At 37.8% G+C, this 26,965-nt stretch overlaps 2 protein-coding genes across 3 annotated transcripts; both read left to right on the top strand.

Annotated features, from left to right (window-relative positions):
* Nucleotides 1-517: 517 nt before the first annotated feature.
* On the top strand, nt 518-18,684 carry lrrc45 (leucine rich repeat containing 45). The gene is made up of 18 exons (XM_056246075.1): nt 518-637; nt 1,478-1,732; nt 2,931-2,992; nt 3,095-3,165; nt 3,786-3,964; nt 5,455-5,583; nt 7,327-7,439; nt 7,518-7,576; nt 7,665-7,742; nt 7,830-7,965; nt 9,397-9,474; nt 9,551-9,662; nt 9,746-9,816; nt 9,912-10,004; nt 11,261-11,353; nt 11,434-11,607; nt 15,461-15,608; nt 17,972-18,684. The coding sequence occupies exons 2-18, from the start codon at nt 1,501-1,503 to the stop codon at nt 18,166-18,168; spliced, it is 2,025 nt and encodes a 674-aa protein (XP_056102050.1). The 5' UTR covers nt 518-637; nt 1,478-1,500; the 3' UTR covers nt 18,169-18,684.
* Nucleotides 18,685-19,236: 552 nt separating this feature from the next.
* rac3b (Rac family small GTPase 3b) lies at nt 19,237-26,506 on the top strand. Of its 2 annotated transcripts, none has more exons than XM_056246074.1 (6): nt 19,237-19,428; nt 20,619-20,690; nt 21,858-21,975; nt 24,224-24,286; nt 24,400-24,563; nt 26,033-26,506. In XM_056246074.1, exons 1-6 carry the CDS (start codon nt 19,394-19,396, stop codon nt 26,091-26,093), a joined length of 513 nt encoding a protein of 170 aa, XP_056102049.1. In that variant the 5' UTR covers nt 19,237-19,393; the 3' UTR covers nt 26,094-26,506. The 2 variants fall into 2 exon arrangements, with proteins under 2 accessions (XP_056102049.1, XP_056102048.1); XM_056246073.1 differs by having other exon boundaries at nt 19,241-19,428; nt 24,400-24,559.
* The last annotated feature ends 459 nt before the right edge of the window (nt 26,507-26,965 follow it).

The raw sequence follows: 26,965 nt of genomic DNA, 5'->3' as shown, positions 1-26,965 counted from the left end.
CTACATGCTAACTTTTGCATTGTTGAAAATATTAAAAAACGTAAAATAAAATATGATGAATGAAGGAACATCTTCAGTCAGCCTAAGAGTCAACAAAGATCTTACAACTACATCTGAAAAACAAACAAGCAAACGTTTTACTCTGTCAAACAACGTTTAATATAGACACTTGTTAATGTTATATAGATTATCTTTTCTCCCTTTGTGATACACGGAAATCTTGCTAAATTGCCTTGCTTTTTTAAATTTACCGCATCTCGCCCGGGGGGCGGGGTTACGTCCTGTTTCACATCTCTCATGCGGGTTCTCGTTGACCAGGGTCAGCGGGCACAATAGCGCACACAGGCAGGCACAGAACTAGCTAGCGAACCTAGGTCTAAACCTAACCCTAACCCTAACCTAACCCTAATCCTAACCCTACCCGCCCCCCGGGCGAGATGCCCCAAAATTTATGAATCTCATGTTTGACTCATCTAAAACTACATTTCCCACAATTCTGCAGTTTCAAACAGGAAGTCGTTTCTCTTCCTGGATACTTTAAACTGTCAAACGAAACAATAGTGAAGATAAGAGGCTGAACAAACATCTGCTGCCACAACCCTGAATAAAGTAATGCATTTTAACGGCAGAAAGAAAGGTTAGTTGTCATTTTATGACTCTTCATCTCATGTAAACAGATTGTTGCGCGTAAATTATTTTTGCACGTATGCAAGCACACATAACGTTACGTTGTTTGCATTTACTTACAATCGAGTCTTGAAGATGTTTATTGTATTTCTTTAACCCTCTTATCACAAATGGGAAATAAATTATAATATGTTAATTCCCGGTTTTTTTTTTTTTTTGTCTAATAAGCATGTATTTTGGGAGAATAGATTAGTAAATATCCCAGTACTTTGTAGTAACTGTTACTCTTTTTTTAACCGTCTTGAATTTGTTGTCATAAATAATAATACAAAAAAAAAAAAACTCGGTCACACTTAAGTGTCTTTAACTGCTATAGATTTAAATTAATCATTTGATACAATGCACCTACTGTGTACATACAGGTTTATACATTGCATTTATATTTAATATATATATATATATATATATATATATATATATATATACCTGCGTGTAATTAAACCTATAATAACAATGTTGACCTTCCCTTACCCCTTAACCCACTCTTAAACCTACCAATACCACCAAACCTGCCCCTCACCTGTATCCCAAAAGTGTTTTGCAATACAACATGAACACAAGTACATTGTACCTAACATTATTGATGTACATTTGTACATACATATAAAGTGCGACCAAAAACTCAATGCCATATAAAGGACAGTCATATATAGTTAATGGATATGATAAATGAACTAGGCAGAGACAGTTTAAAATACAAAATGAAAGGAGCTTGTAATTAATTTTGATGACACTTGCCATTTCAATAACATTCTCTCCTGGTGTGTTTTACATTTTCTTTTCTCCACAGCGCAGTGAGAGGTGACGGAGGTTATGGAGGACTTCAGGAGGTCGTACCTGAGGCTGTGTAAGGAGGGAGGAATCGACACTCAGGAATCAGTGCTGGCTCAACTGCACGACACGAGGACAGTGACGGGCATCTGTCGACTGGACCTGAGCGGGCAGAGCGTCAGCGTGGACACCTGCGGCGTGCTGGGAAGAGCACTGCAGAACGACACGCTCTTCACTGAGATCATCCTCAGCGACTGCATGCTCAGCGAGGAAGGTAACTCGCAGAAAAATCCTGAAAATCCAAAGAAGGAAAATGAGAAATTGTGTATTGCATAAAGCAAAAAAATTTTTTTTTGCATTGTGACAATTTTTATTTAGATAAATTTTTTGGCAATTGTAAAAATGACTGTTTAGTAAGATCTGCATGAATTAGAATATATCAGTAAAATGTGGCATGAAAATAGTCACAATACAAAATAAATGAATACAAATAATTATAAATCTAACAATATATATGATATATAAATGCGCTTTATAAGATAATGCAAAATGTAATTTCTAAGTTTTTGGGTGAAATATGACCTGGACTTGTTCTTGGACCGTTTTGTGATATTTGCTCAAAATCTGAAAACGAAGCATGGATCTTTTATTCTCGGAACACATTGTATGATTTTGGGCTGTCCCAGACTGAAGATGACGAATCGTGGCGGTTTCTGTGGTCGTGGCTCCTTAACGGTGGTCGTACGTCGTACAGTAAGAGGTTCAAAGACGGCCATTATCACGGTCTTATGACCAAAGATAGCCTGCGATAATATTCAGACTGTCAGAACTTTATCATGATCATCTCACAGTGTGTTTGCTGCTACGACCTACTTCTGCTGACTAGCCAATAAAAGTGCAACATGAAACGGCGTATTGATCAACGCGACATGAGGCTAATCTTTAAAACTACTTACCTCAAGCTCCAGTTGCAAAATTAAGGTGTTTAAAACACTTTAATTTTCTCATAATATACATTGCAGAATCAGCTCTTTTCTCCCAGTGTCTGAAACGGTTCGATAAAGGATCCGGTCTCTCTAAACCCCTCCTTTCCGAGAGACTCTGCTGGTCAGATGGCCCAGTCTGTTGTGATTGGTCGACTGCTTACATCGCGTGTCAGATGTGTGTGACAAACCTACGTTGGTTTGTAACAGGAAGTAAGGCTAGAATGACTCGTCTCAGTCAGTTCAGAATCGGTTCATTCTTTTGGGAGACTTACTTTTTCATGCACTTTGATCGTTGAAACTTTGCAGACCTTTTACCTTCACAAACGGCTATATTACACAATGCATGAAAGGGAATATTCAATAGAGCATTTTAACTTACTCCTTTTTAATCAATGATTTCCATATCTAGAAAGCAAAGAAATAGCATATAAAAGAAAACGGCTGTTTGAATGTGTTAACCCCTCACACTGTTCCTGCCATCCACAGGTGCCAAGCTGCTTCTCAATGGGCTTTGCTCCAACACCACAGTGAAAGTTTTGGACCTGAAGGTGAATTTAAATTGTGTACATTAATATATGTACATATTTTACTGGTCTGTCTCTTGCTTTTAATTGTATACTTAGTTTCCTAAAAACATACTTTCTCTTCAGGGCAACAACATGAGAGGAACAGGAGCTGAGGCTTTGGGCCAGTTATTAGTGAGGAACAAGACGCTGCGCAGGTGAGGGACTTTTAATATTCGTTTCTAACCTATGATGGTTTGATTTATTCGAACGATTGTCTTTCCTATTTTCCTCCACATTAAGAAAGAGACTGAAAGTTTCTAAACCGTTTATGTGTCTTAATTTGAACACCCATTTGTATATTATCTAACATTTCAAATCAAAAGAGCCTTTCACAAGACATTTACCTCTGTGATGTGGAAAGTAAAAGGATTTCATGATATCAAGTGAAAAGTTTTACTTTTTAATTAAAACAATACAATGGCAATGTTTTTATTTGAAATAACTGGCAACTATGAATCTGGGACACAAAAAAATTAATTTGTGCAAATCGGGACAATTTTGATTCAGTAACAAAAATGACCACATCATAGCATAACAGTTCAAATGTATTATTTTAACATAGTGCCTATGTTTATGCTTTTAGTTTGATCTCTAATACACTAATTATTTAGAATTTTATACTAATTTTGAGTGTTTTCTGAAAATGTAATTGTTGCAAGTGCAATTAGTCTAAAAGGGTTTTACTTTGTTTGCCACCATCATTTAATCTCCAAAAAATCTTTTAGGATTTAGTTCTGTTGGAAATATCAAATGATTGTTTCTGTTTTGCCTGGAGACTTGTGCTGGAGTGGAACGCTCTGGGAATGTGGGAGGAAGGATTTTCCATGTTTTGTGAAGGTCTGGCCTCCAGCACCTCTCTCACCCAGCTCGACCTGCGCAACAATCAGATGAACCACCAGGGGGCCGCGGAGCTGTGTGTGGCGCTCAAGAGGAACAGCACTCTGCAAGAGCTGGGTGAGTGAAACAACACACTACACACTCACTGTCGCCTGTCAACAAGCACTATGTGTTGTTATGCTGTTGTTGTCCCACTTCTTTGAGGATGATAAAAAGTGTAATTGTTTAGCAAGATGCCAGTCGCTCTTTTTTTTAAACCTTGTGCTATTGCAACTGTGTGGTGTGGTGCAATATTTCTCAGTCTATGGCTTATTGTCTGTATGCACATCTTTATTAATAAATCTGACGAATCATTTAAATATATTTAATATGCTTTCTATGAATGTTAACAGGTCTAACTTTAAAAAAAAAAAATCAGTAACTGATATGCCCTATTGAATAATACACTACCTTTGGGTCTGTAAGATTTTTAAAATGTTTTTAAAAGAAGTCTCTTATGCTCTCCAAGGCTACATTTATTTGATCAAAAATACAATAAAAACAGTTATATTGTGAAATATTATTACAACTTAAAATAACTGTTTTCTTTTTGAATATAAATTCCTAGGTACTCATTTTGTATTTATCTTTCTAATGTATTTAAATTTTCTTTTCTTTCTCTATTTGTTTCATTGTTTTATGTTTTTTTCATTGTATTATGTACAGGATTTTTGAATTACATATGACCTAAGATTTAATTGTTCAAAATGACCGAAGAAAATAAATAACTAACTAACTAACTAAATATATGTTAAAATGTAATTTATTCCTGTGATCAAAGCTGAATTTTCAGCATCATTACTCCAGTCTTCAGTGTCACATGATCCCTCAGAAATCACTCTAATATGATGATTTGATGCTCAAGAAACATTTATGATTATTATCAGTGTTGAAAACAGTTGTGCTGCTTCATATTTTTATGGAAACTCTTGATTCATTTTCAGGATTCTTTAATGAATAGAAAGATCAAAAGAGCAGCATTTATTTGAAATAGAAATCTTTATAACATCATACATGTATGTAATTAATTCATTACAGCCTTTTTAGTAAAACTTAATTATCATAGATCTAAACATCTAAAGTCCATGACGTCATTTGTGCAGACATGAAAAAAGCCTGAAAATATCAGGGAATTTTAAAAAGATGATTTCTGACCTGGAAACAATAATGTAAAATGATTACATTTGAAAAAGTCTTGAAAAGCATGTTAATTTGTCTATTGACGCTCAGCTCTACAATTATTATTGTGTTGAACAGTGGCTCTCAACCGGGGGCCTCAAGATAACTTAAAAGTATTTCAAATAACCATGAAACTAAGCTAAAACATCTAAAAATCAAGATATTTATTATTATTTGGTATATGTATATTGTTCGTTATTTTTTATAACGAATAATATACATATTTCTAGTTATGCCAAGCTCTAAAATGTATTTATCATGTAGGAGGGCCTTCAAATAAACAATGAAATCAAAAGGTTGAGATCCACTGGTCTAGAAATGGTTCCTTTTGAGTGCAGTCTCTATAAAAGTATTGTTCAAAATCATAAGTCGAGTCGATGTGTTTGCAGACGTCAGATGGAACAACATGGGGCTGCTGGGAGGCCGATCTCTGCTGGAGGCGATGCAACAGAACCGCACACTGCTCAAACTGGAGATGGCTGGAAACAACATTCCCAGTGACACGCTCAGAGCCATCGGTGAGGCTGATTCTCAACCGCAGATGTTACACACATTTAAGGCAAGACACTACAGGTGAATAGGGTAGATCTCACCATACTTTCCCTGGATGATTAATCACATTAAGACAATTGTTTTGTATTATAAGGTTTTTGAAATGTTAAGGCAATGATATTTTTGTATAAATATAATTTTGCATAAAACTGTAAAATGCTTTTTACAGATATTTATTGAAAAGATTTCTGGTACAGGATATGCAATCCTCTATTCCAGACTCTAAAAAACACAAACAAATATATTTATATACATAAATAACACATTAATTTCATAAAATGAAGTTTTCCTAACAATCCTAAATAAATTACATAAAATCAATTACATTAATTAATTACTGGCAAGCTTTATAATGATACATAACACCTTTTGACAGGCAAAATGCATCCAACCTGTTCTTAAAGGAATTAATAGAAGGGGAACACACAACTTCTTCTGGAAGTTCATTTCCATGAGTGTAAAAAAGTTCTTTCTCTTTTCAGACAGGCATGTTCTAGGGTAAAGTTTTAAAGAATTCCCTCGTGTCTCGTACCTATTGTTCCAAAACTGAAAGATAGATTCAACTGTTACATCTTATATTCCCTGTACAAGTTTATATACCTGAATCATATCTCCTCTATATCTCCTAAATTTGAGAGTTGGTAAACGTAATTCCCTCAATCTATCTTCATATGTCATATTTTTAATTCCTGGAATTAATTTAGTAGCTCTTCTCTGGACCCTTTCAATTTTCTCCACATATTTTAATTTATATGGACACCAGACTGAGCTTGCATATTCAAGATGTGATCTTACCAGGGATATGTATTGTAATTTAAATTTAGACACAGAACACTTAAATGTTTACTTTGGATATTTTCTTTCTACTAGTCTGAAAGAAGATGTTATAGAAGCAAAATAGCCCAAAATCTCAAAACTGGTTTTACCTGTAGTGTCTTGCTGTAAAGGTGCAGTACTGAGTACCGATTTCTGAGAAGCCTTGTTGATATTTGAAATCTTCGCGAAAAATAATGCAAAAATGACGAACGAACGACAAGGAAAACTGTGAACATACAGTACACAAGAATATATACAAGCAAGAAAGAGTTGGTTGTTAGTCACCAGCAGCTCCGGACAAACAATGGCACTCAAAACTGTCCTGTTACTATAGCTTACATTACAACAACAGCAGATCTTGATTCTGTGAAACACAGCAAAACCAATGTACTCACACATGAAGGAGAAACAACACAATCTCTGCGTCTGTTTTCAGGCCTTCCTGCTTAAGTCTCTCCAGCACTGGAAAGCTTTTCTAATATAAACACAGGTCCTAAAGCTCTTGCCTGATCATAACCCTTTCTTTTTCCAGTGATATTCTTATGAGCTTTTCTCTTTTATAATGTCTCTCAGCCATTTATCTTTCAACAGTCTTTTTTTCAAATCTCCCTCTTGCTCACTTTCTCTCTCTCTTTCCTCCCCCATCATGAGTGGACACGCCCCCTACTGCTGATTGGCTACAATTGTGTGCTGTGGTGCTCTGTCCAATCCGCTTTCAACAGCATTTCTCAGAAATCACTTACTGCAGCTTTAATACAAAGATTTTTTTAAAAGAACAAATCTTATGTCTTTAGACAAAATTTTGAGCAGACAGAGAGCCGCTTAAGAGCAACATTAACATGGCTGTGTTAAGATGCCTTAAATTTGTGTACACTTCTTATTCTTATTCCCAGAACAGTCCATGAATCACAATGCAGACAGGCAGTCCACACTTCGAGACAGCCGGAGCAGGACTCAAGTGCTCAGCAAAGAGATCCAGCTCCTAAAGGAGGAGAAGGGCCGACAGGTGAGGGTGGCTGGGATTATTCGCTTAAACTGTGGGTGGATTGACAACTAACAGCCCTTCTCTCCATGTGGCCTGAAGTTTCTTAGTCTCATGGATACCATTGACAGACAGAAGGACGAGATGGGAAGAAGCAGCAGGTTAGTGTTACTAAGTTGAACCAAACCTGCCTTTTTGGGTGACTGAATGATCGAATGATGACAGCATGTGGTTTTGGATTTCTTGCAGAAATTCATCGATGCGTCTAGGGCAGTTAAAAGAAGCACTGAGCGAGCAGAAATCATCTGTGAATTCTCTCACAGCCAAGTAGGCATCCATACATGTTCTAGTTAAGTTGTTTTTTGTACTTTGGGATGTTTCAGGAAGGTAAAGTGTGTTTGTGTTGTTGTTCAGACTGCAGATGACGGAGGCTGCTCTTGCTCTGTCGGAGCAGAAGACTCATGACCTGGGTGAGCTGCTGACTCGAGTTCAAATGGAGAAAACCGAGCTCAGAGACAGACAGTCCAGAGAGATCAAGAAAGAGCAGGAGGTATTCAGAAACATCCAGTGCACTGTTTTTACCAAGGGGGTAATCCATTGACCGGAAGTTGAAGCCGGCCGGGTGCCGCCATGTTGTAGCAGAACTTCACTTGCGTTAGCATTTCCATTGACTCCCATTCATTTTGGCGTCACTTTGACAGCGAATAAGTTTACATCTGAGGCGTTTAAAGACTCCATTTGTCCATTATTTATTTCTAAAGAAACACGACAATGTATAAAGGGCTCCATTACCTTCTATGTTACAATATGGCCCCGTAGAAACAGTTTTTGTAAAAATAGGCTAACGATTGCGTCATAACCACTCGACTCTCTGTCGCGCTGTACAGAAATGACCGTACAGACAGGAGGAGAAGCTCGCAGGCAATCGGGGGGACGTCCCGTCAAGGGAGAAGCCCGTAGATAATGAGTCCATAAAAGCAACGGAATACTTACTCCTGCTCACTCACGCCAAAGAACTCTTTGCTCAAGTTCCCCGTCTCTGCAAGATTAACGTTGGCAATTTTCACGCACAGCTACTAGAAGATTAACGTCTGTCAGACAGGTTGCTCACGTCATCAAGCTTAGTTTGAGTCGGTTTGAGTCTGCGCGTCAGGAACGGAAGTGCTCAAAAATCGCTAAAAATGGGCTTCAACTGTCTCAACTGAGTTCCAATGAGATGGCTCTGTCCACTTCTTATACTGTCTATGGTTTTTACACCATGTTGCAGGTTCATCTTTTGATTATTTCCTTTAGTCCTTAAAGGGTTAGTTCTCCCCAAAATGAAAATTCTGTCAGTAATTTCTCACCCTCATGTTGTTCCAACCCCGTAAGACTTTCGTTTCGTTTCAGAACACAAATTAAGATATTTTTGATTAAATCTGAGAGCTGGATCACTCCTCCATAGGCTTCTAAGGGATTGAAACTTGCCGGCCCAGAAAAGTTATTAAAGACATTGTTAAAATAGTCCGAGTGACTACACAGTGGCTCAACCTTAAGTTTATCAAGCGACGAGAATACTTTTTGTGCGCAAAAAACAAACAAAAATAACGACTTTATTCAACTATTCATTTCCTTCTCTGTGGGCCTCGAGATTTCACATAGTGTAATAGCGCAGCGCTTCTGTGTTGTACGTCACACGCATCACACACATGACCAGCGGCGGCCAATAGTGAGCCTGCGTGTGACGTACAACACAGAAAATTCAGCTTTGATCACAGGAATAAATTACATTTTAAAATATATTCACGTAGAAAACAGTTATTTTAACTTGTAATAATATTTCACAATATTACAAATAAATGCAGCCTTGCTGAGCATAAGAGACTTCTTTCAAAAAATAAAACATCTTAGCAACTCCAAAGTTTTGTGGATGATAACAATATAATACTAGATCATTTAACTTTGTATTCATTTATGGTAATTGATTTCGAATGGTTTGTAGGATAGCGCTCTGAGGGAAGCCAAGCTTTTGAAGGAGGTGAACAGTCTGTCAGAGAAGAACCTCCAGCTTCGGAACAAGGTACAGAGACGAAGCATTTCATATGATGGAGCGTGTTGAGTGTGTGTGATTTAACCAGAACCTTTACAACTCACAGCTGGAGGAGAGCGAACGCAGATGTAAAACACAACAGGATCAGATCTTCGAGCTGAAACAGGAACTCACAAACACCACTGCTGAACTCAAGCTGCGACTCGCCCAAACTGAAGGTGTCACATGACTTCCAACTCGGGTACAATAGATTGTATTTCAGATTGGTTTTAAATTGGGAATGTTTCCTTGGTTCCATTAGAACGGCTGGACATGGAGAAGAGAAGATCCAAGCAGGCACTTGAAGACGTGGACGGTTTGCGACAGAAGGAGGTGAAGATGTGAAACCCAGAGATTTTTACTGTAGGTTTTACTTACATTTTTAGTTGCTGCTGCTGCTAAACATATATTATCCTTTTTTTCTCCAGGTGGATCACCTGACAAGGCACCAGGAAGAAAGTGAAAGAGCTCTTCAAGAACGCATCCTCAAACTGGAGGGACAGCGGATCCAGTTAGAAGAAGTAGACAAAATTATTCCCAAAACAAACCTCAAGATTAATGAAATATAGAGCGCTACAGTGATGATGTATTTTTGTAGGCCAAACCATAAGCTGGCGTGACCCTGGTTCCTTCGACAAAACCCCAATAGGATCTGTCCATTGGCTTTTGGATTATTATTGCTGAAAATAAGCTCTAAAGTTTATGATTCTTACATGTTTTTTGTTCATCATGATAATCTTCCCAAATTAAGTCTGAATACGTTCTCCAGAAGTAAAAAACGAACGAACTACACCAACATCACCATTAAGCTTCCCATAACTCTTTCAGTCTTTCTTTAAAACATTTTCCCTGAAAGTTTGAGTTATAATAGTTTGCAATAGAGCATGATTATAAACACAATGAGGCCGTGAAAGAGACTAGTGAGTAGATGATCCCACAACCTCTGTAGTCCCATTTAGCCAACAGCCTTTTTGAAGACAGGTTAAAAAAATCACTAGTGAGGTATTACTGATGTATTTTATGTTGTAGAGTAAAAGGTGAAAATATCTTGAGCTTGTGTTCACCACAGATCTTATTTCAGCCATTTAACCAAAACCCGTTAAAAAAATATTTGTCTTCGGGACGATGAAACCATTAGTGCTAACATGCCTTGCATACAAAAATACATCATCTCTGCAGCACTATCACTTTCAAACATTAGCCATGTGTCATTATGTACTCGTCTTTATATGGTTATAAAGTGCTCATTCAGTAGCATTTGCTATACAGTGACAGTTCATAGTGAGCAGATGCTGCTGAGCTCTGAAAAGGGCAAACAAAAAATACAACTTAAAATATGGCACAGCAGTCACAATCAACACTTTTATAGTTTATTTAATGCTTTTTATGTCCTTGTCACTTGTTTTGGAATGAGAGTTTTGGAATGAGAGTTTTGGAATGAGAGTTTTGGAATGAGAGTAAATAATGAAAAAAGTTTCATGTTTGGTGAACTATTCATTCCTTATTGAAAACTAAGGTTGAGTGTCCACAAATGCATGTTTTTTTCATGCGGCCAGCGTACTTGTTTTCACCGGGAACTCTGAGTATTACAAACTGCAGCAGCCTAATGAGATGCTGAGTGTCAGTTTCACAGTGCTTCCCGTTTTTTAGTTGAAAATCAAAACGTCTGCCTTATTATTGGTTTTGGAATATCATCGTTTTTAATGGTGCATTAAGAAGATTCACAGAATGAAGAGTCACATTTGCACTTGAGTCATAGTTTGTCTTTTGCATGTAGGATCTCAGCAGAGCGAAAGCGTCTCTAGTGACCGAGAGAGCTCAAGCCGAGGAGGAGCTTGGGAAAGTGCGAGCCCAAGTGCGACTGGAGGAGGTATGCAAACGCTTCTTGAAATGTGACCACATTAGCAGTATTGTTCGTCAAAACCGCAAGATCTTCTGATCGCTCTGCAGCAGCAGCACCTGACCAGCCTGGAGGAGAAGCTGCGAGCGGTTCGTCAGTCTCGGGACGAGTCGCAGAACCACTGCACCCAGCAGAAACAAACGGTCTCTGAGCTGCACGCCAAAGTGGGCCAGCAGAACATCGAGATGGACTCGCTCCGCCGCAGGATAGAGGAGCTACAGCAGGTACTGACTCCTGAGCTTCTCAACCTGTGGGACTCCGACAACCCCTGCTGAGCACATTCATTTTATTTTGAAATTATGAGTAATGATAGATTCAATTAATAATCATACTATTTAATTATAGATTAAAATTAGGGCTGTCAGTTAAACACGTTATTAACGGCGTTAACGCAAACCCATTTTAACGGCGTTAATTTTTTTATCGCGCGATTAACGATCTTTTTGGCCTAGCAAACTTTGTACTTTTTTCACATGCTTTTGCAACAGGACGCGGCATGTGCTATGAAACCCATTCATTTTAATGGCTTGCGCCGCGCGAGGACGTTTTGAAAGCGCAAGCGGATCTAGCTAGACCGGAAACAAAACAACAGGCACGACGCCGCACACACTTGTTTGGGCTTGCAAGCCGGCCAAATAGTAGGTTAACGTTACGTTTTGAGTGGATGACGAGCGCGAGACGCCGAAATGGATGCCAATAAGATTCTGAATGGAAAGTTTACTTTTAAAAAGTTGCCAAATGGTTCCTTTGACGAGACCAAAGTGATCTGTGTGTTTTGTCGTTGTGAACTGAGCTATCATCATCGCAGCACGTCCAGTCTGAAACACCACTTGATGGCCAAGCACACACACACACACACACACACACACACAGCTGATGCGAATTCTCCGCCCCCTCGTCAATATCAGGACCTCGTCAGTATTTCTTTCACCCTTTTATTGATGGACAGTGTTACATTGTGTGAGAGAATATTTGCTCCAAGTGAGAATGTTAGTGTGAAATTGAACACAGTATATGCCAATGTTGTTTTCAATAAAAAAACATTTGCACAAAGCAAGGCGATCCACTTTTCCATGTTGATAAGAGCATTAAAATGAGAAAAAATAATGGGACAAAAACAAATCAACAGACATTTAGAACAGATAAAAATGTGCGATTAATTGCGATTAATCGTGAGTTAGCTATGACATTAATGCGATTAATCGCGATTAAATATTTTAATCGTTTGACAGCACTAATTAAAATCAATATGAAAGTTTTAGAATTATAATTCAAATTTTAATTTTGAGTTCCAGATATAAAATAAAAAAGATCTTTATTTTTACTTGTGTTAGCTTTAATGCATTTGTTTAAAGAACTACTGCATTACAGCTACAGCTAGGTTAGTGTGTACACAGTAGGTCTGTGTACATGTATGTATGCATATATATATATATACATACACACACACACACACACACACACACAAAGTCGTGCTCAAATGTTTACATACACCTTGCAGAATCTGCTAAACGTTTTAACAAAATAAGAGGGATCATACAAAATGCATGTAATTTTTTTATTTACTATTGTCCTGAATAATATATTTTACATATAGTCCACACAAGACAAAAAAACCCCCCTGAATTTATTAAAACGACCACATTCAAAAGTTTACATACCCTTGATTCGTAATACTGTGTCGTTTCCTGGATGATCCACTGCTGTTTTTTTCTTTTGTTTTGTGAGGGTTGTTCTTGAGTCCCTTGTTTGTCCTGAGCAGTTAAACTGTCCAATGTTACTTAATCCTCCAGGTCCTGAAAATTCTTCAGTTTTCCAGCATCTTTTGCGTATTTGAATCTTTTCCAGCAGTGACTGTATGATTGTGAGATTTGTCTTTTCACACGGAGGACAATTGAGGGACTCAAACACAACTATTAAAAAGGTTCAAACATTCACTGATGCTCTAACATGTAAAAAAAAACATGTATCTTCTGTTGTTTCCAAAGGGCAGTACAAAATGAAAAAAAATTATATTTAAACAAAAGTTTGTTCAAAAGTTAGCACCCCTCAGCTCTTAATGCATTTTATTGATCCTGAGACTTCCACAGAAGATGTTTTAATATTCAGACCACTGTTATTGATTGCTATCGGGATGTGAAGAGAGTTTCAACCAGTGTAACAAAAAGTGTTAATGAAAAACATTGCCTACCCTAGCTTTAAAGGGTTAGTTCACCCAAAAATGAAACTTCTGTCATTAAGTACTAAATCTCAAGTCGTTTCCAACCCGTAAGACCTTCGTTCATCTTTAGAAAGCAAATTAAGACCTTTTTGATCAAATCCAAGAACTTTCTGACTCTTCATAGACAGCAACGTTATAACCACGTTTAAGGCCCAGAAAGGTAGTAAAGACATCATTAAAATAGTCCATGTGACTTCAGTGTTTCAACCTTAAAGGATTAGTTCACTTTCAAATAAAAATGTCCTGATAATTTACTCACCCCCATGTCATCCAAGATGTCCATGTCTTTCTTTCTTCAGTCGAAAAGAAATTAAGGTTTTTGAGGAAAACATTCCAGGATTTTTCTCCATATAATGGACTTCAATGGCAACCAACGGTTTGAAGGTCCAAATGTCAGTCTCAATGCAACTTCGAAAGGCTCGACACGATCCCAGCCGAGAAATTAGGGTTTTATCTTGTGAAACGATCAGTCATTTTCTAAAAAAAATCAAAATGATATAATTTTTAACCACAAATGCCCGTCTTGTACCATCTCTGAGATGTGCCACATATATTGTATTTTAATTTAATATTTATTTCAAGAAATTAATGTTTTTAGAATTACACTTTGTAGTTAAAGGTATTGTAGGTAGGAATTTTATAAAAAAAACTTTTTTCCAAATTTGTTTAAACTTTCTGTATATATCAATGCATAATTAAAATGTAAGTACTCTGATAAAAAGAGTATAAAAATCGAGTGACTCTAGACCGTTTAATCTGCACTAAACACAGCTCATTATTTCCATCCGGGACGAAACAAAGGATTGGCTTAGGCGACTGTCACTCTCTCGCAACCATGGCAACCACCCTTTTGCCACACAGGACCTGCCCACTTGCGCGTATCTGTTTGATTTGAGGGAGAAAGACCAATCAAAATTCACATATGCAGTTCGCGAAGGCAAACCAGGCAAAAAAAGGAAGACAGTAACGTTACTAGAAAAGGTAATGAACAAAAAGTCTTTGGATAAACAAGGAAATAAAACGCGTGTCAATATCGGCGTGGCTTTCCAGCGATGGCGAGAACTGAGAGACCTCAAGGGGCTGAAAAGTGACGCCTTGTGACGACCTCCTCTGCTTCGCCCTCGACCCCGGATCTGTCCTCGAGCTGACGATGTGGTACTTGTCTCTGGAGTGTAGTCCTCATCAGAGTCAACAATGCTTTAATCATGGGAACTCTTACATGCAGAACACCATATACGTTATGAATGTTACACGAAATTCATCTTCATCACAGTGTAAATGATGGCAATGGAAAAACGTGTATCATGCAACCTGTTTTTAGCTTATAGATAACTAGCTCGTTAGCGAATCAATAAATATATATTTTAAACTTTACCAATATCAATATGCTAGCTTGATAGTGAGTACTAAAATACATCTTATTTGTTTATCTTCATAATGATAAAGTTAGATTTTTTTATTACATGTGATTCTGACATGATGTCACTACATGCACTGCGCGCCTTCCTCTCCGCTCGTCTCAGGTAAATAATGCGTCTTCAGCTCAGCGGTCGGAGTCGCGCGTTCATGTATTTTTGGGGCGTGGCTTTGGAAGGAGCCCAGAAGGGAGGGGGTGGAGTGAATGGAAATAATGAGCTGTCATTAAAACAGTCGTGAGAGGTCTACAGACACTCGATTTTTATACTTTCTTTTTCAGAGTACTTACATTTTAATTATGCATTGATATATACAGAAAGTTTAAACAAATTTGGAAAAGTTTTTTTTTTATAAAATTCCTACCTACAATACCTTTAACAGTGATAACCCTGATTTAAATCAATGCATGTAAATGGCCTCTTGCTGTGTCTTAACCACAGGACCTTGCAGGTAAAGAGCAGGAGAAAGTGTCAGAAGTGACGCGAGTGCGCGTGGAGCTTCAGGAGCAGATCGGTCACCTGCAGGCTGAGAGAACCACACAGAGCGGCCTGAAGGAGAAGATCTCTGCTCTGGAGAGAGAGATGAAGGGTAAACGCAGATTACGCCTCTTTAAGCTTTATAATAGTTTTAGTGCTGGGCAACGATTAATCGCATCCAAAATAAAAGTGTGTGTAATGTGTATTATTATTTTGTATATAAATACACACATATGTATGTATATATTTAAGAAATATTTGCATGTGCGTATATATACATTTAGACATAATTTATATTATACACTCACCTAAAGGATTATTAGGAACACCTGTTCAATTTCTCATTAATGCAATTATCTAATCAACCAATAACATGGCAGTTGCTTCAATGCATTTAGGGGTGTGGTCCTGGTCAAGACAATCTCCTGAACTCCAAACTGAATGTCAGAATGGGAAAGAAAGGTGATTTAAGCAATTTTGAGCGTGGCATGGTTGTTGGTGCCAGACGGGCCGGTCTGAGTATTTCACAATCTGCTCAGTTACTGGGATTTTCACGCACAACCATCTCTAGCGTTTACAAAGAATGGTGTGAAAAGGGAAAAACATCCAGTATGCGGCAGTCCTGTGGGTGAAAATGCCTTGTTGATGCTAGAGGTCAGAGGAGAATGGGCCGACTGATTCAAGCTGATAGAAGGGCAACAGTGACTGAAATAACCACTCGTTACAACCGAGGTATGCAGCAAAGCATTTGTGAAGCCACAACACGCACAACCTGTTGTGGCGGATGGGCTACAACAGCAGAAGACCCCACCGGGTACCACTCATCTCCACTACAAATAGGAAAAAGAGGCGACAATTTGCATGAGCTCACCAAAATTGGACAGTTGAAGACTGGAAAAATGTTGCCTGGTCTGATGAGTCTCGATTTCTGTTGAGACATTCAGATGTTAGAGTCAGAATTTGGCATAAACAGAATGAGAACATGGATCCATCATGCCTTGTTACCACTGTGCAGGCTGGTGGTGGTGGTGTAATGGTGTGGGGGATGTTTTCTTGGCACACTTTAGGCCCCTTAGTGCCAATTGGGTATCGTTTAAATGCCACGGCCTACCTGAGCATTGTTTCTGACCATGTCCATCCCTTTATGGCCACCATGTCCCCATCCTCTGATGGCTACTTCCAGCAGGATAATGCACCATGTCACAAAGCTCGAATCATTTCAAATTGGTTTCTTGAACATGACAATGAGTTCACTGTACTAAAATGGCCCCCACAGTCACCAGATCTCAACCCAATAGAGCATCTTTGGGATGTGGTGGAACGGGAGCTTCGTGCCCTGGATGTGCATCCCACAAATCTCCATCAACTGCAAGATGCTATCCTATCAATATGGGCCAACATTTCTAAAGAATGCTTTCAGCACCTTGTTGAATCAATGCCACGTAGAATTAAGGCAGTTCTGAAGGAGAAAGGGGGTCAAACACAGTATTAGTATGGTGTTCCTAATAATCTTATAGGTGAGTATATATATATATATATATATATATATATATATATATATTATATATAAATAACACATTTTTCTTAAATATATACATGCATATGTGTGTATTTATATATACAAAACAATTCTACACAATTGTGGTAGATTTATCCCTTCTTTCGCACCTGACTTAAATTTACCTGGGGCGTCTCCAATCGACACTTAATAATCTTTATACTCTAGCACTGCGTCTACAGTCGACAACTGCCTTCGAGTCGGACGACGTCTCGTCCCTTTTCCTATAACACTATCAAAGTGTCTAGTAAGCTTCACTAACTAGCTTGCTGCGCTGCATTAACTAGACAGACTGCTTTAATCACGACTGGAGAATCTCAGACAAATATCAGAGAGAATCCCACCAGCAAAAGAATACAACAGTTTTTATAGAATAAGAGCATGGCAAAAAGTGACATGATACATAATTTCCCTACAATTTGATTGGTTCTTCATACGCAAACCCTTCTGTTACTAGGTCAAAGCTAATTCTGTTTTCTTGATTGCTTCACTTTTAGACATCCGTCTATTTTCATTTCCCCTTTTGTTATATTCTGACATGATTCACTAACACACACACACACACACACTCTGATTGAGGGTTTTTTGACCAAAGGGTTTGGAAACATTTAGAATTCAGAAGCATATGGATGTTATTCCTGCAAGAAAAATAAATGTTAGTTATGATTAATAAAAAAATCCATCACACAGTACACACACACATATTATGTAAACGCAAACTTTTATTTTGGATGCGATTTAATCGTTGCCCGGCCAGCACTAAATAGTTTATAAAAGTGTCTTGCAATACCTGGATTGTTTATGTAACTAATTTTACATAGTGAAGGCTAACTGCAAGACTTGTTTTTGTTCTGTCTATGTGTGTAAGCTGATGCCTGTTGCAGGCTCATTGACACTGTGTTTGTGTATTGGATCAGTTCTCAGCACCGCCCACAGAGAGGCCCTTCTGGACAAAGAGAGCGAGATCTCCTCTCTGCTGGAGCGGCTGCGCATTAGAGAAGGAGAGATCCAGCGCATTCGTGAGGACGAGGCGCAGAGAGCCAGCTTCCTCCAGAACGCCATTCTCACTTACGTCCAGGGCTCGCCTCTTGCACACTACAGCCCCAAAAAGTGAACTCGCATGCCAAGACCTCTGTGATTTTCCCACAGCTCTGTGTGCAGTCTTTCCGTCAGTTCCACCAGAGTGCTTTTCAACTATGCATGATAAATCGACTGCATACTGCAAGTGTTCACGATGCTTTTAAATATTTGAGTGGCACGTTTTCATGAATTGGAACAAGAATGGTATGAAAATGTCTTACAAAACAAAATATTAGTATGCATTCTTGTCCCTTTAAATGTATTCATTTAGTTGGGGTGAGGGGTATTCAATTAGTAAATAATTAGAGAACTCGTTTTCTCAATTTTTCTATTTAGAAAATTTCAACAGTTTTTATAAATATTTACTATTTTTATTTTAGAGCTCTTTCACACATTTTAAAAATCCCCAATGTGCCATATTGTCCATCAAAGCTCTTATGCTGTGGCACTTACAAATTGTATATTTTAAAATGTTTTCTACTTTTGAAGTTCTTTCGCTTTTGTAATGTCTGCTGGTTATTAAATAAAATGTGTGTTTTTGATGAAGCTGTTTGAACAATAGTGGAATAATGCTCATTCTTAATATTTCTGCAGTGTTAGGTTCTTATCAAAATATACTGGTACTGTACTAAGAAATATTTCCATTTTATTGAGCAATAATTTCCATTTGAATGTGTTAAACATAACACAAACTGAAAATGAAAAAAATGCATGCATTATTTCGGGTGTAATAATAACTGGACGCCTCTCATGCATAAGTGTGATAAGGTCATGTGACAAACATCTAGCACACCGCTGTTTAAAATATTTACCGTGGTATAACATCAACTTTTACAGCTGCTATAAAAGTAGAGCATAGCTTTAGCATTAGCAACTGCAATGTGTTTGATTCACAGGCAATGCATGTACTGATCAAATCTATGTGATATAAGTCGCTTTGGATAAAAGTGTCTGCCAAATGCATAAATGAAAAAGAAAAAAAGTAGTAGGCATTAAATAGTACATAGTGCGTATTATTTAGTAACTAGTATTCCATCCAGCACGGAGGCAATGACTCAACTCTGTGTGTGCTCCTGTCCCTTTAAATCTCTTCGGCTTTTCCCGGAGAGTCTCGGTGAGGTTCGCTGTCAGAACCGCTGCTGCAAAGAGGGCAGTGACCGTATTTTTGCAGATATCTATCATTTCTCGGGTTAAGTGGGAGCTGTGTCATAATAAAACACATTTACGCCTGTGAAGTGAAGCAACCTGCCTCTCCACAAATGCAAGCTATTAAATGCGTGGTGGTCGGCGACGGGTAAGTAGTGTTTTTGGGAGCTGATAGAGAGGAGCATCCTTGGAAAACCCGTGTGGGTTATTGAAATGCATTGATGCCTAGTTCTGGCCTGTGCATTTTATCGTTTTCTTAACGAAATACCGTCTATTTGATCATAAGCATGTTCATGTTGTATGCAAAATGCATGTAAAAAAACTAAAATATTAATCTGTAAAACTATCAAAATGGGCGCACCGTAAAAAAAATATTGTTTTATGTCTTCGTGTATTATTTTGAATCACTGATGCACGTGCGGCTTTCAGTATGCGTTGTTTATTAGACATAAAATGAACAGGTTTTGAACGGTAATATGTCGTTTTTGTTCACTGTAGTCAGAGAATGAGTGTATTTAGCAGGGTGTTGTACTACTGACCCATGTTGAATGGCAAAAGCCTGAAGCAAGAACCGCTATGGTTACCACTCCCTCACGAGTGTGCACGAGAAGTGTGTGGCGCGCGTCCATGTGAGCGAGTTTCCCTGCTATGGGAAGTCCGACTCGTTCAAAGAATCGGTTCTTTTGAAGAATCGGTTCAAGAATATGATTCGCTATTATTTTACAGGCACACACGTTGCTCGTGTGTACTTTACAGTCATTTAGTCTTTTTTGCTTTGTTATTCATAATTGATGCTAATTCATATTCTAAATGAGTAAAAGGCGTTTTTTTTCAATGCGCATTTACATTTGTAGAAAAAGTTTCCATATAATGAGAATTCATAATTTATTATATTTTATTTTAAAATCAACATATTAATTTATTTATTTTTTGAGTTTCATTAAAATGTTTGTATTATTTTTAACCTTTTTTTTTTAATCGGACGTGTCTAAAAAAACACGGTCAGCGAATCATTCGAGTGGTGACTCTTGAAACGCTTCGTGAACGAGTCCTTCATCCGACTCAGAAGAACGATTCTTTCTCTGTCGGTGTGTTTCATTGGAGTGTGTGTGTGGTTTCCCTCAGGCGAGTGTGAAACTGGGACAGGGTCTGTCACTATCTGACATACAAACACCCACATAAAGAGCACACAAGCAGCAGTAACTACTTTTGCGTGATGCAACCTTATTTATAATATAATGTTATGACCTTTTCACCATTACTTCCTCTCCATCTATGAGCTTTCTTTGAATGCACCTCAGAAATCCCTAGTTTAGCTGTCTCTTGTGCTTTCCCCAGGGCGGTGGGTAAGACCTGTCTGCTCATCAGCTACACCACAAATGCCTTCCCCGGCGAGTACATCCCGACAGTGTGAGTATATAGTGTGCATATGCTGGAATTTGGTGTGGAAATCATTTAGATGATATATATATATATTTGATACATCAGGCTTTTATAGCTCATAGAGTATGATACAGTGGAAAATTGAAGCAGATACTTACATAAAATGCATATAAATATCAGTTGTCACTATCTGCCAATAATGTCTTAGAAAGATGATATTTAAATGCTTCGTTTTATGATCAAAGCTCTGTAGTTTTAAAACATATAATGCAATACAATGATGATTGAGAGATATAAATACAAATAAACCTTTATAAATCATATTTGATACTCACATTGTAACACGATATTTAAAAAGAAATAAATGATGTACAGATAATTAAGTAAACCTAAGTTGCTTCAGTCCATTAATTGTTGATCCTGAAATATTATTAACAATATAAAAGTTTATTCTTACGTTTACTTTGTAAAATTAAGTAAAGATTTCACAGAAAAAAGACTTACAATACATTTACAATTATTCTAAAAGGCCTTTTTTTTTGCTAAAAAAGTCTAAACTATCAATCAGGCGACAGAAGGACTATTAGATTGTGTGCAGAAGATTTGATCATGTTGAAACTATGATACATTAAGGTTAAAATGACAATTATATTTCAATTAATCATACAAGTATTTAACACAAATGGACAATTGGTTTATTTATAAACCTTCATAAAGGCTGAATAACTTCCAACGTTTCTTGTATTTTTTTTTTGCTAACCAATTATGTCCTTAGTGTGGAAGATGTTTTGTATAAGTTGTTTATATTTTTTCTACAATAATAACTTTGTTGTGGCTGACCACTCGCTCATATGGGATGATTTATTCGTCCTCGCTGGGTGATCTGTGGACATGAAGAGCGTGTGACAGACAGCATTGATTTGCATTTCAATACGACAATTAGTTGACCATTGTAAAGATCTAATGAACTGTATCCTGATGCTTCACAGGGAGGTATTCCAGAAATGTGAGCCGATCCACTCAATGACAATTTGGAATGTATTTCTGAGTTATTGCTTTATTGTTCATTAAGATGAATGAGCATTCAGGGATGGTTGATGGCTGCGGTGGCAACAACTAATTCCAATGGCATTTGTCTCATTCTGAATGTTTTGCTATGTCTTATTGAGCATTGAGTCTATGTGCATTTTTTAGGTTTGACAACTACTCTGCCAATGTGATGGTCGATGGCAAACCAGTGAACCTTGGCTTATGGGATACAGCAGGACAGGAAGACTATGACCGCCTCCGTCCCCTCTCGTACCCGCAGACGGTGCGTGACATCAGATTCTTTTTTTAATACTTTATTATTAGAGTTCAGACCAACTGCAATAAGACAGTTGGAGACGATTTTAAGCAAAATGGTGGAAAACCCAAAAATACAATCACTTGCAATGTGACATAATTGCTTATTACTTTTGACCAATAGGTGGTGCTGACACCAAATTGATCTGGTGTGGTCATTGTTGGGTGACAATGACATGCATAAAGTTTGGTGTCAATATGTCAAAGCTTTGCAGAGATACAGCCTAAAAGGCAGTTTGGCATCATGCCATCAAATTCGCCGATGCGGTAAATGAAAATAGGTTTGTCTATCAACATGAAATCCATAACTTTTTGCCGCCATGGTCCGAAGATGATCTGAGTTGAATTTGGTGAAAATCAGACCGTAGGCTTTCAAAGAAATCCAAAATGGCGGACATGACGTTTATGGCATAATTGGTATTAATGTTCTCTGCGTGATCCAAGAAATACCAATACTAGTCTCACGACAATAGGTAAAACTCATCCAAAGCTATTAGCATTTAAAAAAAAATGTATTATAATAATATTATAATACATAAATACTTATTCTATTACAAGGGGGCGCTGTCTTGAAACTTTCTGAATACCTTCGGGGCATGTTGCCCATGGCACATACCGAGCTTCATATCGATGCTAATGCGTTCGCAAAATACAGTATTTTACAACAAAACTTAAAATGGGCGACATGGGAAAATTGGATCTTGTTCGCCTCGGTATGCTATAGCAAATCTAGAGAGTCCAGTCTTGTGATTTTTGGCTAAACCGTTCATAAGTTATAAGAAAAAAAAAGTAATATCTCCTGACCGCTAGGTGGCACTGTACTGAAACTGTGCAGGTACCCTTAGGACATGGTTGTCATAACACACATAGATATCCATAATAAAGGCTAGATGTCTCGTCCGCGCTGCTGGCCAATGGAGGTCGACGTCCGCACCTGGCGGCCATCTTGTCACAGGCAGCTCGGTCACTCGTAACATTGTGTTTTAATGGTGCATGTACTATTTAAATAACCATAACTTGCTCAATTTTCTACCGATTTTCAAACAGTTTGGTTTGTTATAAACGTCAGAGATGTAGTTATGACACTGCATACTTATGAATAATAAGTGTATCAATAAATAATCATCCAGAATTATAGCCACGTTAATAACGTTTGTAAGAAACCAAACCGTTTGTAAATCCGTCAAGATTTCAACGAGATAAGAGTATTTGTGTTCGTGCTGATCACTCATCTTACATCAGGCACCACAGAGCCCGCCAGAAAGCTTGCCTGTGCCAAGATGGCCGCCGGTGATGACGATAGAGACTCCGCCGTAAGACATCTAGCCTTTACTATGGATATCTATGGTGACACACACCAAGTTTGGTCTGAATATGCTAAAGCATTGTGGAGATATAGCCAAGTGTCCACTTTGGCTTGCTCTACATCGAATTCGTTTATGCGTTATTCAAGAACGGTTTGTCTAATCGACTTACATTCCGTAACTTTTTGTCGCCATTGTCTGAAGATGAGCTGATTTGATTTTTGTGAAAAGTAGAGCAATGGTCTAGGACTGTCAAAAAGTAGGGGTTTTTTTATATATTAAAAATGGCGGGAAAAATGTCATGATGGAAAATGACGTCATAGGGTGGAATTTTGTTTCTAGCCCTTACGGTTCACAAGTTCTTATAAAAGTGAATGCAACTTTGGGCAGCTGGTGGTTAGGGTTAGGGTAAAAAAATAAAAAAATTACACATTTGCACGTTGCTTTCCATTTATTACTTAAATCCCCACTTGAAGTACTTCGATACCACAGCAAAAATTACTAGCTTAAATGATAAAGTTCAAACATTATTTAAGGCAAATTAATTAAACAGACTAATTACAAGCATAGATATACAATATAACAAAGTAATAAATAAAGTAAGGTCTAACTTACTGTATAAATCACTGGAAATATAGATTCATCTTTGTATATAGATCACTCTACAGCCAGGTGTAACTTTTCAAAATATCTTAAAAATGGGGACCATGTTTCATGAAACTTACATTTTGAACATTGGATGGTCCATTTCAAATTGAATGTAAATCATCATCTCTTTTGTGCCATCGAATTCTTACAATAGTCTCATGAATGTCTGCAGAACAACAGGGAGAGGTTAAATAATTAAATTAGAGTTGCTTATGTCAACAAAAACAGCTTGTCGAATGATTTCCCCCTATGTTTCCTTTACAGGATGTGTTTTTAATATGCTTTTCTTTGGTGAGCCCAGCATCCTTTGAGAACGTCCGTGCTAAGGTTGGTGCAACTTATTTTGTGGTTGTTGTTGACATAACGACAGGCAGAAACAGTGAATATTTAGATAAAGCTGATACTATAATGTAATATAAGACTATTTTCCTATTCTCCAGTGGTACCCTGAGGTGCGACATCACTGCCCCAACACACCCATCATCCTGGTGGGCACCAAACTGGACCTGCGAGATGATAAGGACACCATAGAGAGGCTGCGGGACAAAAAGCTGTCGCCCATCACCTACCCACAGGGCCTGGCCATGGCCCGAGAGATCGGTGCGTACAGAGAACCAGACACTCACTTGATTTATGTATGACAGCAGGAAAACTGTACTTCCATTACCGTAGGCATGTTTCTAGAATGAGTTATTGAGCTGGGGTCTGTAAGTGAGTGGGACGCTGGTTATGCTGTCATATGCTGGAGTTGCTGAGTGGAGTGGGCGGCACAAAGATGTCAATTGTCTTACGGGTGGCGGTCCAGCATGAGCCGGGGACGTGGGGGAGGAGCGGCAGCCGGAGAAAGATGTTCAGAAAACAAAATGGCCTTTCCTTGAGAAGGGCTCTTTGTGGTGTTAGTCTGCATGCTGCAAGTCTCCTCCGAGTGAATGTTTTCTCAGAGCCTGCCAGAAACAGTAAATGCCTGATTTATGCAAGACCAGTGTGTCAGGAGTTTATCCCAGTGTCGCATTCACTACACACACGCTGTTGAGAATGTTTTTTTGAAAGAAAGAAATTAATGCTTTTATTCAGCAAGGATGCATTCAATTAATCAAAAGACATTTATAATGTTTCAAAAGATTTCCATTTCAAATGCTGTTCTTTTCAAACTTTCTATTTACTGTTTTAATCAGAAATGTTTCTTGAGCAGCAAATCATCATATTAGAGTGATTTCTGAAGGATCATGTGACACTGAAGACTGGAGTAATGATGCTGAAAATTCAGCTTTGATCACAGGAATAAATTACATTTTACTATATATTCAAATAGAATATATTTATTTTAGATTGTAATAATATTTCACAATATTACTGTTTTTATTGTATTTTTGATCAAATAAATGCAGCCTTGGTGAGCAGAAGAGTCAAAAACATTCAAAGAAATCTTAAAAACCTCAAAGTTTTGAAAGGTAGAGTATAGGGCTGCGCGATTTTGAGGGGAAAAATGTAATTGCAATTTTTCTGAAAAAAATGCGATTGCATTTTAAAATGCAATTTAAAAAAATCCAGGTTTGCTGTGCTTTGTAGAGCTACACAAATATGACCAGTTTTATGAATATATATCAACATGGCTATAAAATAATGACATGAAATAAAGATATAAATCAGAAATATTACTGTTGTAATACTGCACAGTAAAATAAAAATGATATAATATTTAATAATATTACAACACTAATATTCATGGCTGTCTTCACTTAATTTCTTAATTTTCTTAATTGAACTTTTTTTTATGAAAACCACAGTGAGCCCTTAAATCTTCTCTTTTGTTGATAAGCATTTAAGGGTTATTTCATAATAAATGATAAGTATTTATTTCGATTAATTGTGCAACCCTAGAACTCTCCGTACTCGTTTTTTTTTCTATTCTTTTTTTTGGGACAATGCACATCAATTGAACTTTTTTGTTTACACTCAAAATGTAAATGCGCCAGAGTTAGCAGAAAAGCTCATTTTCATCTGTAGTCCCTTAAGAGCAAGTGTCCAGAAAACCCTCATCTTAGCATATTGAAGGTTGTGTTTCTGCCGCAGGTGCTGTGAAGTACCTGGAGTGCTCGGCCCTGACCCAGCGAGGGCTAAAGACTGTGTTTGACGAGGCCATCCGCGCCGTCCTCTGCCCTCCACCCGTCAAGAAACGCGGCAAGCGCTGCACTCTCTTCTGAGCAGAAGCCATGACAATCCCTGGCACCCAAACCCACACACAACTACAATATTTTTAATCAGCGTCCTGGAAAACATATTGTACTTCTCTCACAGGTTCGGTGACAGCCGTCCATGAAGTTCTAATGCACATCACATGTATATGAACCATTGGCTAGAAGCGTCCAGGCGGAGGGAAACCTCGTGGTAGATTGTTTTTCGCGTCCTCACGCGCCCAGAGATGTAATATTCCATTTCATATTGTTTATATGAGAAGTTTTAGTGGTACAGTGTAATTGTTGACATACTGTAAGGAAGTGTTTCTTGGTGTCGTAAAGGAAGCGTTTCAAAGAAATGGGAAAGTTCTGTTCATTTAGACGGTCTTGTACAAAGCTAACCATTCGCAGTATTAGCATTCCTGCCGGCGTTAAAGTCAACATGAAAGGAGAATCTGTAAAACAGGATATTCAATGAGGAAGAAAGGTTGTTTGGATTGTGAAAATTGTGTAGTTTTGTAGGTTACGTTGTGATGAAAGATTTCCATCTTTGGAATAACGTGCATCTGTGAATTGTGTGCTATAAGTGAATTATGAAACTAAATTTCATGTTGACTTTAAAGCCTCATGCAGTTATATATGAACACTAGATCTTTTCTTCTTCTCTACTCTTTAACAACTTGGCCATTCCAAACACTGGAGAAGGAAACTGTGAACATTGTGTCTTTACTTTTATGTCGATGCAAACTAATTGATGAATTAGTGAATACACTGTTTTGGGATTTTCTTTCTTTTCTAGTTTTCTATGTACGGACAAACCACTTTGATT

Source organism: Rhinichthys klamathensis, unplaced genomic scaffold (genome assembly GCF_029890125.1).
Source record: "Rhinichthys klamathensis goyatoka isolate OS25496 unplaced genomic scaffold, OSU_Roscu_1.1 h1tg000035l_1, whole genome shotgun sequence".
NCBI lineage: Eukaryota > Metazoa > Chordata > Actinopteri > Cypriniformes > Leuciscidae > Rhinichthys > Rhinichthys klamathensis.
This window is presented reverse-complemented; position numbering and strand designations above follow the sequence as displayed.

Coding starts and splice junctions, on each gene's coding strand:
- lrrc45 (XM_056246075.1), top strand. CDS start 1,501: ATGGAGGACTTCAGGAGGTCGTACCTGAGGCTGTGTAAGGAGGGAGGA. Junction 9,663..9,745: donor GCGACTCGCCCAAACTGAAG/GTGTCACATGAC, acceptor TGGTTCCATTAG/AACGGCTGGACATGGAGAAG. Junction 9,817..9,911: donor ACGGTTTGCGACAGAAGGAG/GTGAAGATGTGA, acceptor TTTTTTCTCCAG/GTGGATCACCTGACAAGGCA.
- rac3b (XM_056246073.1), top strand. CDS start 19,394: ATGCAAGCTATTAAATGCGTGGTGGTCGGCGACGG. Junction 20,691..21,857: donor GGCGAGTACATCCCGACAGT/GTGAGTATATAG, acceptor TGCATTTTTTAG/GTTTGACAACTACTCTGCCA. Junction 24,560..26,032: donor GGCCATGGCCCGAGAGATCG/GTGCGTACAGAG, acceptor TTTCTGCCGCAG/GTGCTGTGAAGTACCTGGAG.